General features: G+C 45.3%; 1 protein-coding gene across 8 annotated transcripts in view; it reads right to left on the bottom strand.

Annotated features, from left to right (window-relative positions):
* The window catches only part of PDSS1 (decaprenyl diphosphate synthase subunit 1), a 59116-nt gene that overhangs the window by 15880 nt on the left and 27940 nt on the right, over positions 1-15296 (bottom strand). For 6 of the 8 annotated variants that reach the window (XR_004348650.1, XM_032624105.1, XM_032624108.1 and 3 more), the window contains 2 exons: positions 5109-5189; positions 4895-5008 (listed from right to left, as the gene is read on the bottom strand). Coding sequence is in view for 6 of the 8 variants with exons in the window: in XM_032624105.1 (XP_032479996.1) it covers positions 4895-5008; positions 5109-5189 (195 nt within the window). In the remaining 2 variants the exon portion in view is untranslated. Of the gene's footprint in view, positions 1-860; positions 2121-4894; positions 5009-5108; positions 5190-9297; positions 9378-15296 lie in introns of those variants that run through there. The other 2 variants (XM_032624106.1, XM_032624107.1) reach the window with 2 other exon arrangements.

Genomic DNA, 15296 nt, shown 5'->3' with positions numbered 1-15296 from the left:
GTAAGAGGAAAATAGAAGACAGGTACAAGACGCACTGAAGACAAAATCTATGTTCTACAGTACTTGGCAGCAAGGCAGGAGAACTGTCACCATGATCGGACTTGGGAAGCCAGGACACCAAACCACTTCACTGTCTAGCCTGGAGCTCTAGTCCTGGTGCTGCCGCAGCTGAGCCCCTCAGCCTGCTCATCTGTGTTAGGAAGGGGCTGAGCTACCTGATCAGAAATCTCTTAGTTCTACCAACTTCCGGGTCCATGAAATAAGAGGTTAAGAGGGGTCTGGTTCTGGCTGCGGCAGTGCTCACAGCAGCTGCCAGTGCTTCCCTGGCAGTGAGCCCGAGGGATGAAAGCAGTTGTGGTCCTGCAGCCACCGCCTCGGTATTAGTAATCCTAGAAGGAAAAGTAGGGCAGAGAGAAAAGTCTCAACTAGATGACGGCAAATGAGGAATTAAGAAGGTTCCTTTCAGAGCAAAGTACGTGTCCAGACAAAGCAGAGGCTGCTAGTAACATCCTTATGAAATTTACAGAGCCGGCAACTGGTTAGTTCTTAAATGAAAACCAGTAATTAGTTTTAGGTACTGGCCTTTTAAGAATAAAAACTGAAGTTTCATAGGAAACAAATCAGGAAAGCTCAAATCAATTTTACTGGTCCAAAGTCAAATCAAGCAGGCATTGGTCTTAGTTTCTTAATACCACATTTCAAAATTGGATTTCTATAAGGCCATATATCCTCAAAGCTAATGTGATACTGTCCTGGGCATCTGGTAAAATTACCATTTTTAGGGTAGATGAGCTTTTTCTGCAGCACCAACAACAATGGTAAAATGTGCCGATTGGGCGGTTTCTCTGATTCCTTTTACTATAAAAAGCACTGAGAAAGCAAAATTTGAAAAAAACAATTTTTTTTCTTCATGGAGTGTGACTATATCCTTCCTTTGACACATGTAGTGTGTGCAATCTTAATGTGCAAATATCAATATCAAACTCTTCCCTGAGGCACTCCCCTGTCCCCAGAATGTGTGAGAAGAAATGAGAAACGTTAACAGGCAGATGTGCTGAGAAATAAAGTTCCTGTTGGCCTAGGCTCTGATTTTACAAGTAGGAAAATCATCTGTGGATGAATCAGAGTCCAACTGTGAAATCTGTCCATAAACTCACGACAAAGGCGATCAGTAAACTGTAGTGAGCTTGTTACTCAAGCAGAACTTGGGTGACTCTAAGGCCCCAACAGTCACAGCAAGCAGAAGCCCGTGCAGCTGGTGCGGGGCTGGTGCTGGTGACAGCAGTGGAGGCATGACTACAGGCTGACATTTAGGTCTGCTGACTGATCGCAGAAGGAAGGAGAGAGCTTTTAAAGGGTATCTGGGAACTAACGGAATCTCACCAAAAAAAGAAAACACTTCCATTTGTTTTCTGAAGATCTTGAAATCCAACCTCTATTCTTTAAAGGTTTACTTTAACATAAGGTTTTTGTTTTTATAGACAGTATGTGTACACATATACCTGGAAGGACAGTCATCTCTGGGACCTCCCAGCAATCCAGAAGCTTTTCTTAAATACCCTGTTGTCAAGAAACCCCTTCAGAGAGAGGTCAAAAATAGTGAATTCCAGACAGAGGGAGTTTCTATCAACAAACTCCAATTTCAAGACAACCCAGCATGCTAAATGAAAGAGGGAAAGTGGTTTCCCAAGGTTGCTTGTCTTGGTCCAGTGAAACTCCATGTTCATAAGCAGAAAAGTTCAAAGACTAATTTATCTAATCTGCAAACGAAACTCACCTACCTATGGAGAAAGATGACAGACATCTTGCCACTACTCCACTAAACAGGCAGGTTAAGGACAAATACTGAAGGCCGACACTGAGACTCCTCTGAGTGTCGTCAGTGCCTTTTCAGTGCGGGGTCAGCCAGTCCTCTGCTCTGGGCGGCCTCCCAGGGCTCAGGCCCATGGGGCACTTGCGCTGATCGCCACGAGCAGAGGCAGTAACACTGCAGCGTGTGGTGAAACGACACTGGTCTCTGAAGACATGGAGTGTTTAATTGCCTGTGTGCCGTTTACCAGAGGTTTCATTCTGGCCAAGTTTTGAGCATCACTTTCTTACTTGTAGAAGGCACCTAATACCTACCACAAAAAGGAGTTGTGAGATCAGAGTTAACAAACAAAAGAATCCTTTGCAAATTATAAAAACAATGCATTTTCATTAAATGGAGATATGGCATGTTCTCATGTTATTTTGGGGACTTGTTTTACCCCAATCAATCTTAGCTCCAAAATCTGGACAAATTTCTGACCAAGAACCTAATTTTTGACAGTATAATCTGCTGTAGAGCCTAAACTTGATGTTATAGTTGAAAAGAACTTAGACGTATCTGACCTAACTTTTGGCCCATGTGCCGTGAGACAGAACAATCAGTCTGCTTAGGAAACAAGTCCTGTCCAGAGCCGCGTCCTGCTCGGCCTTATCTGTGTCCCTTTTCTGAGGCTGAACGTTTAACTCCTTTTCCTACTGCCTTCTGGACAGACAGGAAAAGCGCTGTCTGCTGAGGGTGAGTATGTGCCTTGTGATGCTGGGATTTCCCAGTGACACACACACAACTGTGGTTTGGGACGCTGGAAGCTTTTGTGTGTCCCTTTTCCTTGCCTTTTTAAACCATCATTTTTTAATCTCTTGTACGTAACTGACAAGTCAATCTGTAGGAGTGGTCCATTTCCCCGACTTTGCCCCTCCGTATCTGAACACAGAATTAGTCATACTCCTTTGTGTAGAGGAAAAAAAAGCAAATGCATTTCTTTTGAAATATGTTCGTAGTGAAACACAATCAGAAGAGGCAAACATTCTCAGTCATCTTAAAATTGAAGCAGGACTCAGCTGTTAACTTAGCATCACGGGGCTCATGACAATTATTTATACTTGTGAAGATTTCTATCAGCACAGCCCCCAAGGCTTTTTAGTAGATGCGGGCTTCTTCAGGGAAAGGTGCCTTCCTCAGGCATCCTGATAACCCCAGGGCTGCAGCAGCTCAGTGCAGCCGGCCTAGCCTGTTTTCCTTATTCACATTTCCTCACCAGGGCCTGGGGAACAGACTCACGTCTGCAGCTGTGCACACGGCAGCCAGCGCCTTGTCTTCCGAATCTGAGGACGCCTTACGTTTACGTGGCTCATGAATCCTCTGCTTTTTTGTGGGTTAATGGTAAAAAAAAAAAAAAAAAAAAAAAAAAAAAGGTCCCTCACTCATGCTTTAATGCACACAAGGGGATTTGACAGATTTTTGCCAGAACGTGGCACACGTATGAATACTCTTCTTGAGTTCTGGGTGGGCGAGTCAGTCTGTGTGGGAGAAAGGACCCACTCCTAGCAGCCCTTGCACTTCTCACCTCTGCCTCAATGTCCTGAGAGGCTGCCCAGAGCCTGGTCACCAGCACCTCTATTCCCTGCCCTCGTTCCTGGGTTGACCGCTGTCTGCTACTGGGCCGCCCAAGGTAAGCGGCCCAGCCCCCAAGCATCAGCCTCCTCTGAGGGTCACCCTATTTACGGCTCTACTAGATAGTGACTAAAAGATGATCTCTCCTTTCTTGCACCAGCAACTGATCGAAAGCAAGGTTTCTGTAATATCAAAATGGAAACATCGAGGTCTATGGAAGACATGATTTATCTTTGTAAATTTTGAGAAAGAATAGAGGCAAAATCTTCGGAAGACTAAAAGTTACACAATTTTAGATCAAAGAGCTAATTTCTGATTTCGTGGCAGGGCGATGACCACTTTACTGCTTTGCTCAATAACAAATTAAATACCACTAAGATGAAAATCTATTCAAAAGCTGTCCAAACACCAGCTAAGGCCCTACTTCTTTCAAAGAGCATCTGGCACAGCCAGAAGCAGCGTGGCCAGGGGCCAAAGCAGGTTCTGGAAACGTCTGCCTTGCAAGTCACCACAGCATCTCTGAAGCTTCTCCTCAGCTTTTCATCCGTATTAAGGAGAATATAAAGGTAGCTTAACTTACTTCCTTAATTGACAGCCCCTCAACCTAGAGAAAGGAGGAATTATGTGGTTCTAGTGCATTCCACTGACTTCTTGACATTTTTGAGGCAATGGCTGAGGCTCTCTGAGAGCAGCAAACAGTCCCATTAAACTTCTAGAACTGGAGAATTTCTCATGCTTGGAGGCCTTCCTGTGCCTGTTTAAGGGGCTCTGAGGCACAGCCAAAGTCCAGCCCTATCATCAAGATGTAGACACCATCCGCCTTGTCAGTGCCCAGAACACACGGAAAGAGTCACAATGCTTCCTTACATGCACACAGTGCTTAAGTTACATAGTATCTGCATGAACATCATCTCACTTAATCCTCACAATGACCTTGGGAGGAAGGCTGTCATCTTCTCAATGTTACAGATAAGGAAACGGACAGAGTTTAGACGTGGAATGACTGGCCTGGACACCTCAGTCCTGGAACTAGGATCAAATCTAGAGCTGTGGTCTCTTAGAAATGCTTTCCATCTCCTCATCTAACCTTCCCATCAGCCATGCCTGGAAGGTCCTGGTCCTGCAGGGCTTCTCAGCAATGTGTCCAAGGGAGTTCACAAAACCTACCTGCTAGGACTTCCCTGGTGGCACAGTGGTTAGGAATCTGCCTGCCAATGTAAGGGACACAGGTTCGAGCCCTGGTCCAGGAAGATCTCACATGCCGCGGAGCAACTAAGCCCATAAGCCACAACTACTGAGCCTGTGTACCACAACTACTGAAGCCCATGTGCCTAGAGCCCATGCTCCACAACAAGAGAAGTCACCACAATGAGAAGCCCCCGCACTACAACAAAGAGTAGCCCTCCCTCGCCGCAACTAGAGAAAGCCTGCGCACACAGCAATGAAAACCCAATGCCACCCAAAAAAACCTACCTGCTGACAAGCAAATAAGACGGGACCGGTGGCTAACCCGAGCTTCAAGTCGGCTGAGGTCGGCTTGCCCATCCGGTCAGAACACGAGGTGAAGTCCAGGACGTCATCTATTAGCTGGAAAGGGAGAAAGGGCTGTCACAAGCACCACACCAGTGTCCCCGCCACCCTGCCAGCTGGACCAACAGGCCGCACTCTTACAAAGCAGCGGACCAACCTGAAAAGCGAGTCCCACGTTTTTTCCGTATTGATAGGCAATTTCATGTACCACTGGGTCAGGGCATCCCAGGACAGAGACCTGAAACAGAGGATCCTGAGATAGGCCGCTGGCAGGGCAGCAGCCGCGGAGGGGGAGTCATGCCTCCTTCCTCTTGGAAAAGAGGCAGTGAGGCTGGATTATGTGCAGTCAGGAGAGACTGCTATCAGGAGACCAAACACGTACAAAGTACCTGTGTTTCAAACGTTTGTAATGAAAGGATTTCAGCCTCAGATTGTTTTCTTAAACTTTAAGAAAACTCTCCTTTTCCCCCTTCTTTCACAGGATAAGCCATCTTTCCCACCGCTTAGAAAAAAACTGAGTTACAACTAGACCAGTTCTGCTGGCCAGCCTTTTTGACATGCAAAGGAAAGAGACTCCAGTATTTGAAATGCTGGCTTCCAGCACTCAGCAAACCTCGCCCAACTGTTGGCATTATTTTTATTTTTCTACCGACTCACCCTTGTTTTAGGGATAGATATCTAACCTGATCTAATTGTACACAGGATGTTGCCATGTTTATTTCCCCATTTGTAGTCCTTTCTTATAATAATTTTTGGTGATTTCACTTAATTCTGAAATGCTATTATTTCTTCATGTGTCTGTAATAGCCTCAAGTCTCATGCCCCTGTTCCTGTTTCCATATTTCTCTCATAAGAAGTCATGTAACTGTATAAAAGGCTTTTTTTCCCCCTTTCCAGTGGGGGAGAAATAGAACTTCTAAGTCTTCTGTAAAACTCCAAAAAACCCAGCTGGCACTGGCCACTCAGTGCGTTTCCCGCTGCTCTGCTAAGCATGCAAAGCAGGCCCGGCCACATTTCAGAGAACAGAGATGGTAAGAACCAGAATGGGGGGCGGGGGAGGAGAGGGACACTCCCCTACTGGAGAGGGAAGGTCTGTACTGACCCCCCGGAGAGCCAGACGGCCTCTTCTGGCCCAGTCACCACGTGACCTCTGTGTGTCACTGAGTCTTTCTGCGCTTCAGTTTCCTCATCTGTAAAACGCAGGCTCTTAAGTGCCTACTGCAGAGGGCTGCCGTGAGGAATACACGTGGTGCTACCTGTAAACGCTCGGCACCGTGCCGGGCAGCTAGTTATGACTCCGTATGCCTGCTGTGACTGTGAACAGTCCTCCTCCACTCCACTGGACGCGGAAACAGGAGCCTGGAGAGTGTCCAGGCACCTCTGCTGCAGCCAGAGCAGAGGACCTGCTCGGCCCTGAGAAGGTTTCTGATGACTGGATGAAGCCTGTGCCTGTATAATGTTTGGCCACACATCCTCGATAAAAAAGCGCACATCATAAAAGGCCAGGCGGCCCCTTACTTGAGTGAATAATAAACTCAACTGCTTTCACCAGCAAAGACCTTACCACCGGCAGGCACTGACCCACAGGCTGTAGGGTGGGATCTATGAAACCACCCAGGAGACAGTGTAGAAATTTTGAAAGAAGAAATGCATCAACTTGTCTGAGAGAATGAGTGCATGGCAAGGCTTGGGCAGCCTGGGATACGCTGAGCTCAGAACACAATGACACCCCCTTCCAGGCAGAAATAACTCATAAAGCAATTCTGTAGACAGGGTAATGCTGTTTCCTCAACACAAAGCAGCATAGAAATGCAAACTTCCTTCCTGAGAAGTCAAAGATTTTTAAAAACTCCATTCTATTTCTAAACTCAAAGAATTATAATTTATGGAGTATATATGATGAGCACTTTACATTATCTTAGTTAAATTTCACAACATCCCATAAATATTTCTTCTGCGGTTGATGACAGTAAAAGCTAACAATCACTGAGCACGCTCTATGGGCCGGGCGCTATTCTGATTTCTCCCATTTTAACTCACTGAGGAGGCAGCTGCTGAGACACAGAGGGGACCAGACATTGCAGGACAAGGAGACGGTGGAGTCAGGACTGAGCCCAGGAGGTCTCCTCCAGAGACTCTTCTTCATCACTCGGCTACACTGCTTCCAATGGGCCTCAAAGTCAAGGCTCAGACAGGCCAAGTCACGTGGCCCAGGACGCATGATGCCTTGAGGCCTGCCTGCGCTGCCCGCTGCAGCTCACAGGCGCGGACACAGAAGCCCGCTACTCCTCAGCGGGCAGCTTCTGGCCCCCAGGCTGGGAAGGGACATTTCTGCTCACCCCTCACCCCTGCAGAGGCCTACTCCCCCGACCCAGGTGCGGACTGTCTGGATTTGTCCTACCCAACCAGGAAAGGCAGAAGCGATGCAACCCCCAAAACAGAAAAGAAGCGTGCTGCTGGAAATGAATGCTTCTTGTCCTTAGCATCACAGAGATGCCTCACATCTTTCTGGAGAAGGGTGGAGAACAAAGAGCGATTCGGTAAAAGAAAGCAGAGCTCAGCTAACTGTTCTGTCTGAAGCAGGCCCGCAGCCAGGCCACGTGGTGCACACGTGTGTCTTTGGGGGGGAAGGTCCACACCTTTCAGGAGACTCTCCTACACCTTGCCTCAAAAAGGTCAGAAAGTCCTGTTTACACTGGCAGGGGCACAGCACTTGACACTTACCAAGCATCTCTATCTTTAAAGGGTGTGTTTACACCACCATAAGAGTTAATATACGTACTGTGGTATTATTTATTAAAAATAATGGAGGGACTTTCCTGGTGGCGCAGTAGTTAAGAATCTGCCACCAAGGCAGGGGACGTGGGTTCGATCCCTGGTCCGGGAAGATCCCACATGCCGCAGAGCAGCTAAGCCTGTGCACCGTAACTACTGAGCCTGCGCTCTAGAGCCCACGAGCCACAGCTACTGAGCCCACGCGCCGCAACTACTGAAGCCCACGCGCCTAGAGCCTGTGCTCCACAACAAGAGAAGCCACCGCAATGAGAAGCCCGCGCACCACAACGAAGAGTAGCCCCTGCTCGCTGCAACTAGAAAAAGCCCACGCACAGCAACGAAGACCCAACGCAGCCAAAATAAATTATTTAAAAAATAACAATAATAAATAAAAATAATGGAGATTACTGGAGCTCCACCATTACATAAAAAATATCAAAACAGGTTGGTGTCTGGGCTTCCCTGGTGGCGCAGTGGTTGAGAGTCCGCCTGCTGATGCAGGGGACACGGGTTCGTGCCCCGGTCCGGGAAGATCCCACATGCCGCGGAGCGGCTGGGCCCGTGAGCCATGGCCGCTGAGCCTGCGCGTCCGGAGTCTGTGCTCCGCAGCGGGAGAGGCCACAACGGTGAGAGGCCCGTGTACAGCAAAAAAAAACAAAAAAAACAAAAAAAAAACAGGTTGGTGTCAGAAACCAATGGAAAATATTGTGAGAAAACATTTTCAACATAGTTATCACAGATGATGGGCTAATATTCTTAATATATAAAGATCTCTTTAAAACTGAGAGGGAAAAAAGACCAACCACCCATTAGAAAGTGGGCAAAAGACATGAGTAGACAATTCACAAAAATTAAAGACATAAAAATAGCCCTTAAGGATCTTAAAAGGAGTTCCACTTCACTCAGGAGAGATGTAAATTAAAACCCCACTGTAATACCATTTCTCATCTATCAGACGGTCAAATATTAAAGTCTGAGGCCACATTCAGTTAATGTTGCTGTAGGGAAACAGGCAAGACCCGCCCCTAAACTGCTGGTGGAAACGCATACGCACAGCCCTCGTGGAGGGACGTTTGATAGATTCTAACAAAACCACATACACCGTTACTTTAAAACAGAGCCCAAAGGCACACCTCTAACAACACAAAAATACATCTGCACAAGCTTAGTCACTGCAGTGTTATTTGTAGTTATATCAGAAATCGAGATGTCCATAAATAGGAATGCTGAGTAAACCATGCCATATCCACATGGTGGGATACGATGCAGCTGTTTAAAAAGAGGAAGAGTCTACAAATCGGCATGGACTGACATCCACTGTATACTGTTAACTGCAGAAAGCAAATGCAAAAGCAACACAGAAAGCAGTAGAGTATAATACTGATTTTTGTTGTAAGAAAGAAGGGGAAATAACATGCATGTATGTGCTCATTTGTGTAAAAAGAAACACAGGAAGGAGGAAGCAGACACTAAGGAGACTGGTGACTTACAGAGTGGGTGGAAAGGATTGGGTACGGCCAGGGTGAAAGGCATGAGCGGGCAGTCACCTCTTGTACACTTGACTTCCGGAGCCACGTTAATGCTTCACACGCTAGAAACAACAATCACCTCGAAACCAAAGCCCAAAATCAGTCAGAATGGAAGGGAATCCCTAAAATGGAATAAAAAGGAACCGAACTATATTTCAAATAATAAAACCACTGCAGCGAGACAGGGAGAAAGGTAAATTTTGAACACAGAACTGTGACAATGTTATCCTCAAGCTAAAGACAAAAGGAACTATAAATACTGAACTACTAGGTTTTTTCAGAGATATGAGCCATCAACTTTTAACCCCGTATGGTATATTCTAGGATTGAGCAAATAAATACGTTGCAGAGAATGGGGTCCACGTTTCTTACTTTGGGGGAAGGAAGTTACAAGTATGGAAAGACAGAATGTTGGCATAAATCATGAAACCTATAGTATGATAAAAATATGATACCTCAAGGGTTTGAATAAACACAGTTGGACAGAGAAAGACATAGCTATACACATATCCACATACAGAGATTATACACACACAAATTCCCTAGCTCTGTCCACTGGGAGAGCCTAGGAGCAATGATACCCAGTGTCCAGGTCTTGATTTCTAAATACCATTCTCCACCAAAAGGAACCAGCACCCCTTGGAGAAATGATGGATCCCAGTGCTGGGGAGGACAAGACAAGCTTGGAACATCTCCTGCCAGAAATTAAGGAAGTACTGAAAGAATGACAGGGACAGATTAATAGGACACAGGAGTCAGGTTAAAGGGCCTTTCCCATTGGCCAAATATGGGACAACTGAGCATTAAAATAACAGTAATGGTTACAATCCATAGACTAAAATAGAACCCAAGAGTCCATACAGATAAGCTCTTCCTTAGAATAAAATATCAAGTCTACTGTAGAAGTGATGTGCGGAAGAAATGATGGAATGAAACCGTCATTTGGCAACTGTCTCAGGAAAGAATCACAAATAGATGTTAAAAGCAGAGTCAGAGTTTGATATGAAACAGAACCATTTACATAATCTCAAAATACTTCCCCCAAATAGGGAAAAACAGTCAACTTAAATGGAAGAACCTGGTAGACATGACGTTAATCAAGTGATCAAAATGAACGTACCGGTAACAGGACAAAGGGCCATGGTGCACCCGGCCTCCCCATGTGATGACCTGAAGGGACAGCACTGCTTCTGTTGTGTGCCTGCCCCAAATTCACAACCTTGGACCCCATCTTGAGAAACACCACCCAAACCAACCTGAGGGGCTCAACAACATAACTGGCCTGGACTCTTCAAGATATCAAGGTGATATAAGGGCCAAGAAAGACTGAGGAACTGTTCCAGGTTAGAAGAGACTGAAGATTCAGGACAGAGAGAGGAGCAAGATGGCGGAGCAGGAAGACGTGGCGCTCACCTCCCCCCACAAACACATAAAAATACACTGACATGTGGAACAATTCTCACAGGAAACCAACTGCAAACTGGCAGAAGATTTCATATACAACTAAAGCTACAAAAAAAGATCTCTACGTAACTGCATAGGCCGAAAAAAAAAAAAGGCATCAGGATGAAACTGGTGGCCCTGGGAGGGATGGTGAAGGAGGAGAGGTCCACAAAGGCAGGCCCTCACCCTGGGGAGCCCCCCGTCTGCTGGGAGGTCCACTGGGACAGACAGAGGGGCTGGGGGGGGCTGGACTCTGCTCGTGAGGAGTGCATGTGTGCGGGCTTACCAGCAGTCACAGCCAAAACGGGCACTGACACCTGCCACCTCACCGCACTTCCCAGTCCAAAATGCACGCCAGACGGGGCTACTAGTATAAACAGCAGCTAGGCACTGAATCTCAGGAGGACGGGGTGGACGGGCCCTGGAGAGGACCTGGTCTCGTTGCATGGAGACAGCCGGGAGGGCCTGGTGCGTGGTTCAGGCCGAACCTCAGAGCCCACTGTCTGTGTGCACATAGCGGGGCTGGGTCCGTCAGTGGTGGACTTGGTATGCAGACTTAGTGCACACACCGGGTGATGCCACAGAAATGCTCGTCTTGGGCGGACAGCCCCTGGGGAGGAGTATGCAGCCATTCATTCCCCAGCAGCTATGCTGTGGTTTGCCCGCCCCACACCGCAGCTTGCAGCTGGTTCTGGGGCCAACAGGTCCTGGGAGAGGCAGATCAAGTCCCAGGCAGCAGCACAGCCACCTGCAGCCACAACGCCCCAGCCCTTAGCACCAGCCCACTCCACACCACAGCCCAGCACTAGGTCTGGGAAAAACACAACAGAGAAAGGGACATGACCTTGGGCTGCTTCTGGGCAGAGGTGCAGATGCCTGCACTGGTGGCGCATAGTTTCATGGTGGCCACGTGGGCCTCACCTGCTTCAGCACTCACCTCCTTTGGAACAGAGCACACTCTCAAGGGCAACAGAGCCTTACTGAACCCAACCCTTAGGGCACCTACTCCAACACCTGGGGAGGAGACCTTGCCCCTGACAGGGCTGTGACAGCCACAGAGCAAAGAGGAGGTCCCACCCAACTTCCAGTGCAGGCTCTGGTCACCACAACACCAATCGCACCCCTTATCAAGGGGATAATAGCCAGCACACTCTGAGGAAAGACACAGCTGGCATCCACGCCAAAAACAGGCCTCACACCAAAAATACTGGACTCACAGTCTACGTGGGGACACTCCCACATAAAAGCACCCCTTGAAGACCACAGTAGACAACTGATTCTCCTAAATTCGTAGAAACAGAGAAAGTTAAGTGAAATTGAAAAAGCAGAGGAATTACTCCCAAAAGAACAAGAGAAATACCCTGAAAAAACAACCAATAAAACAGAGCTCACCAGTCTACTAGACCCTGAGTTCAAAAAGGAGGTAAAAAAATGCTAAAGGAGTTAAGAAAAACTATTGAAAGAAATGCAGATCACCGTAACAAGGAACTAGAAACTGTAAAGAGGGACCAATCAAAATTAGACACATCACTTATCAAGATAAAAAACAATCTAGAAGCAGACTAAATGACACAGAACAAATATGTGATCTGGAAGACAGAATAATGGATATCACCCAATCAGAACAGCACACAGAAAGACAAATGAAAAAAAATGAAACCAACATACGAGATCTATGGGATAATATAAAGCGTGCCAACCTATGCATAATTAGGGGTTCCTGAAGGAGAAGAGAGAGAAAAGGGGACCAAAAATGCATTTCAAAAAATTATGGCTGAAAACTTCCCAAACCTAAAGAAGGAAATAGATAGCCACGTACAGGAAACACAAATAATGTCAAACAAGATGAACCCAAACAGACCTACAACAAAACATATCACAATTAAAATGGCAAAAGTTAAGCTAAAGAGAGAATTCTGAAGGCAGCAAGAGAAAAACAGAGTCAGTTACAAGGGAACCCCCATATAAGGCTATCAGCTGATTTCTCTGCAGAATCTCTGCAGGCCAGAAGGGAGTGACATGATATATTCAAAGTCCTGAGAGGGAGAACCCACAATCTAGGGTACTTTAATCAGCAAGATTATCATTTAGAATAGAAGGAGAGAGAATGAATTTTTCAGACAAGCAAAAACTAAAAGAGCTCATCAATACTAAACCTACCCTAAAAGAAATATTGAAAGGGTTTCTCTAAACAGAAAAGAAGCAAGAATCTATAGGAAAGAGAAAAACATAGTAGGAAAGGCAAATATATAAAAGGACTGCAGATCACTTAAATAAGACAGCACACAGATTAAAAAACAATCAAAAAATTTTGTAGAAGTGATTATAACTACAATTAACAGCAAAACGATGAACATGAAGATGTAAAATAGGACATCAAAATCACAAAATGTGGGAGACAGGAGCGAAAAAATATAGATCTTTCCGAATGTATTTGAACCTATCAGTCTAAAGTAAGTAGATACTGTTATGAGTCTACATACTTGAACACCAGGGTAACCACAAATCAAAAACATACAACAGATTCACAAAAACCAAAAAAGAAAGGAACTCAAGCATAATACAAAAGAAAACCATGAAACCACAAAAGGAAAAACAAAAAGAAGAAATTATCAAACAAGAACTACAAAATCAACTGGAAAACAAGGTTTAAAATGGTACTAGATACACACTTGTCAATAATTACTTTAAATGTCAATGGACTAAATGCTCCAATCAAGACACAGAATGGCAGAATGGATAAAAAAAAACCCAAAAACCTACAATATACTGCCTACAAGAGACTCACTTCAGAGCAAAAGACACACAGATTCAAAATGAGGGGATGAAAAATGACATTTCATACAAATGGGAAGGACAAGAAAGAAGGCATAGCAATATTCAAATTAAAACAGGCTTTAAAACAAAGTGCATAAAGAAAGACAAAGGACATTATATAACGATAAAGGGATCAATACAAGAGGATATTACAGTTGCTAACATATATCCACCCTATATAGGAGCACCTAAATACATAAAACAAATACTAACAGACATAAAGGGAGAAACTGACAGGAATACAATAATAGTAGGAGACTTTAACACCCCAATGACATCAATGGACAGATCTTCCAGACAGAAAATCAATGAGGCAACAGAGGTCCTAAATCACACAACAGACCAGGTGAACTTAATTGATATCTACAGGACACTGCATCTAAAAAAACCCAGAATACACACTCTTCTCAAGCATGCATGAAACATTCTCTAGAAACAGACCACATACCAGGACACAAGATAAGCCTCAACAAACTTAAGAGGACAGAAATTATTTCAAGCATCTTTTCTGGTCACAATGTTATGAAACTAGAAATCAACCACAGAAAGAAAAAGGGGGAATAAAATGAACACATGGAGACTAAACAACATGCTACTGAAAAACCAAAGGGCCAATGACAAAATCAAAGAGGAAATCGGAAAATACCTCAAGACAAACAAAAATGAAAAGACAACCTTACAAAAATCTACAGGATGCAACAAAAGCAGTTCTTAGAGGGAAGTTCCTAGTGATACAGGCCTTCCTCAAGAAATAAGAAAAATCTCAAACTAAACTACCACCTAAAATAATTAGAAAAAGAACAAACAAAACCCAAAGTCAGCAGAAGAAAAGAAATATAAAGATCAGAGAAGAAAAAAATAAAATAGAGATTAAAATATCAATAGGAACTTCCCTGGTGGCACAGTGGTTAAGAATCCACCTACTGGGCTTCCCTGGTGGTGCAGTGGTTGAGAGTCCGCCTGCCGATGCAAGGGCACACGGGTTCGTGCCCTGGTCCGGGAAGATCCCACATGCCGCGGAGAGCGGCTAGGCCCATGAGCCATGGCCACTGAGCCTGCGCGTCCAGGGCCTGTGCTCCGCAACGGGAGAGGCCACGGCAGTGAGAGCCTCGTGTACCGCAAAAAAAAAAGAAAAAAGAAAAAAAGAATCCACCTACCAATGCAGGGGACATGGGTTCGAGCCCCAGTCTGGGAAGATCCCACATGCTATGAAGCAACTAAGCCTGTGCTCCAGAACTACTGAGCCTGCGCTCTAGAGCCCGCAAGCCACAACTACTGAGCCTGCGTGCCACAACTATTGAAGCCCGCGTGCCTAGAGTCCGTGCTCCGCAACAAGTGAAGCCACCATAATGAAAAGTCCATGCACTGCAACGAAGAGTGGCTCCTGCTCACCACAACTAGAGAAAGCCCACAGAGCAACGAAGACCCAATGCAGCCAAAAATAAATAAATAAAAAAATTAATTTTTTTAAAAGAATCAATAAAACCATGAGCTGGTTTTTTGAAAAGATAAACAATATCAACAAGCCTCTAGCCAGGAATCACCAAGAAGAAAAGAGAGGACCCAGATAAACAAAATAAGAAATGAAAGAAGAGAAGTTATAAGCGATATCACAGAAATACTAAAAATCATAAGAAAATACTATGAACAGTTATGCCAACAAATTGGACAACCCAGAAGAAATGGACAAGTTTCTAGAAGCATACAGCCTGCCAAAACTAAGTCAAGACGAAACAGATAATTTGAACAGTCCAATCACTAGAAGTGAAATAGAATCTGTA

This window comes from Phocoena sinus, chromosome 2 (genome assembly GCF_008692025.1).
Source record: "Phocoena sinus isolate mPhoSin1 chromosome 2, mPhoSin1.pri, whole genome shotgun sequence".
Taxonomy (NCBI): Eukaryota; Metazoa; Chordata; class Mammalia; order Artiodactyla; family Phocoenidae; genus Phocoena; species Phocoena sinus.
The sequence above is the reverse complement of the archived record's forward strand: the minus strand, read 5'-3'. Positions and strand labels throughout refer to the sequence as shown.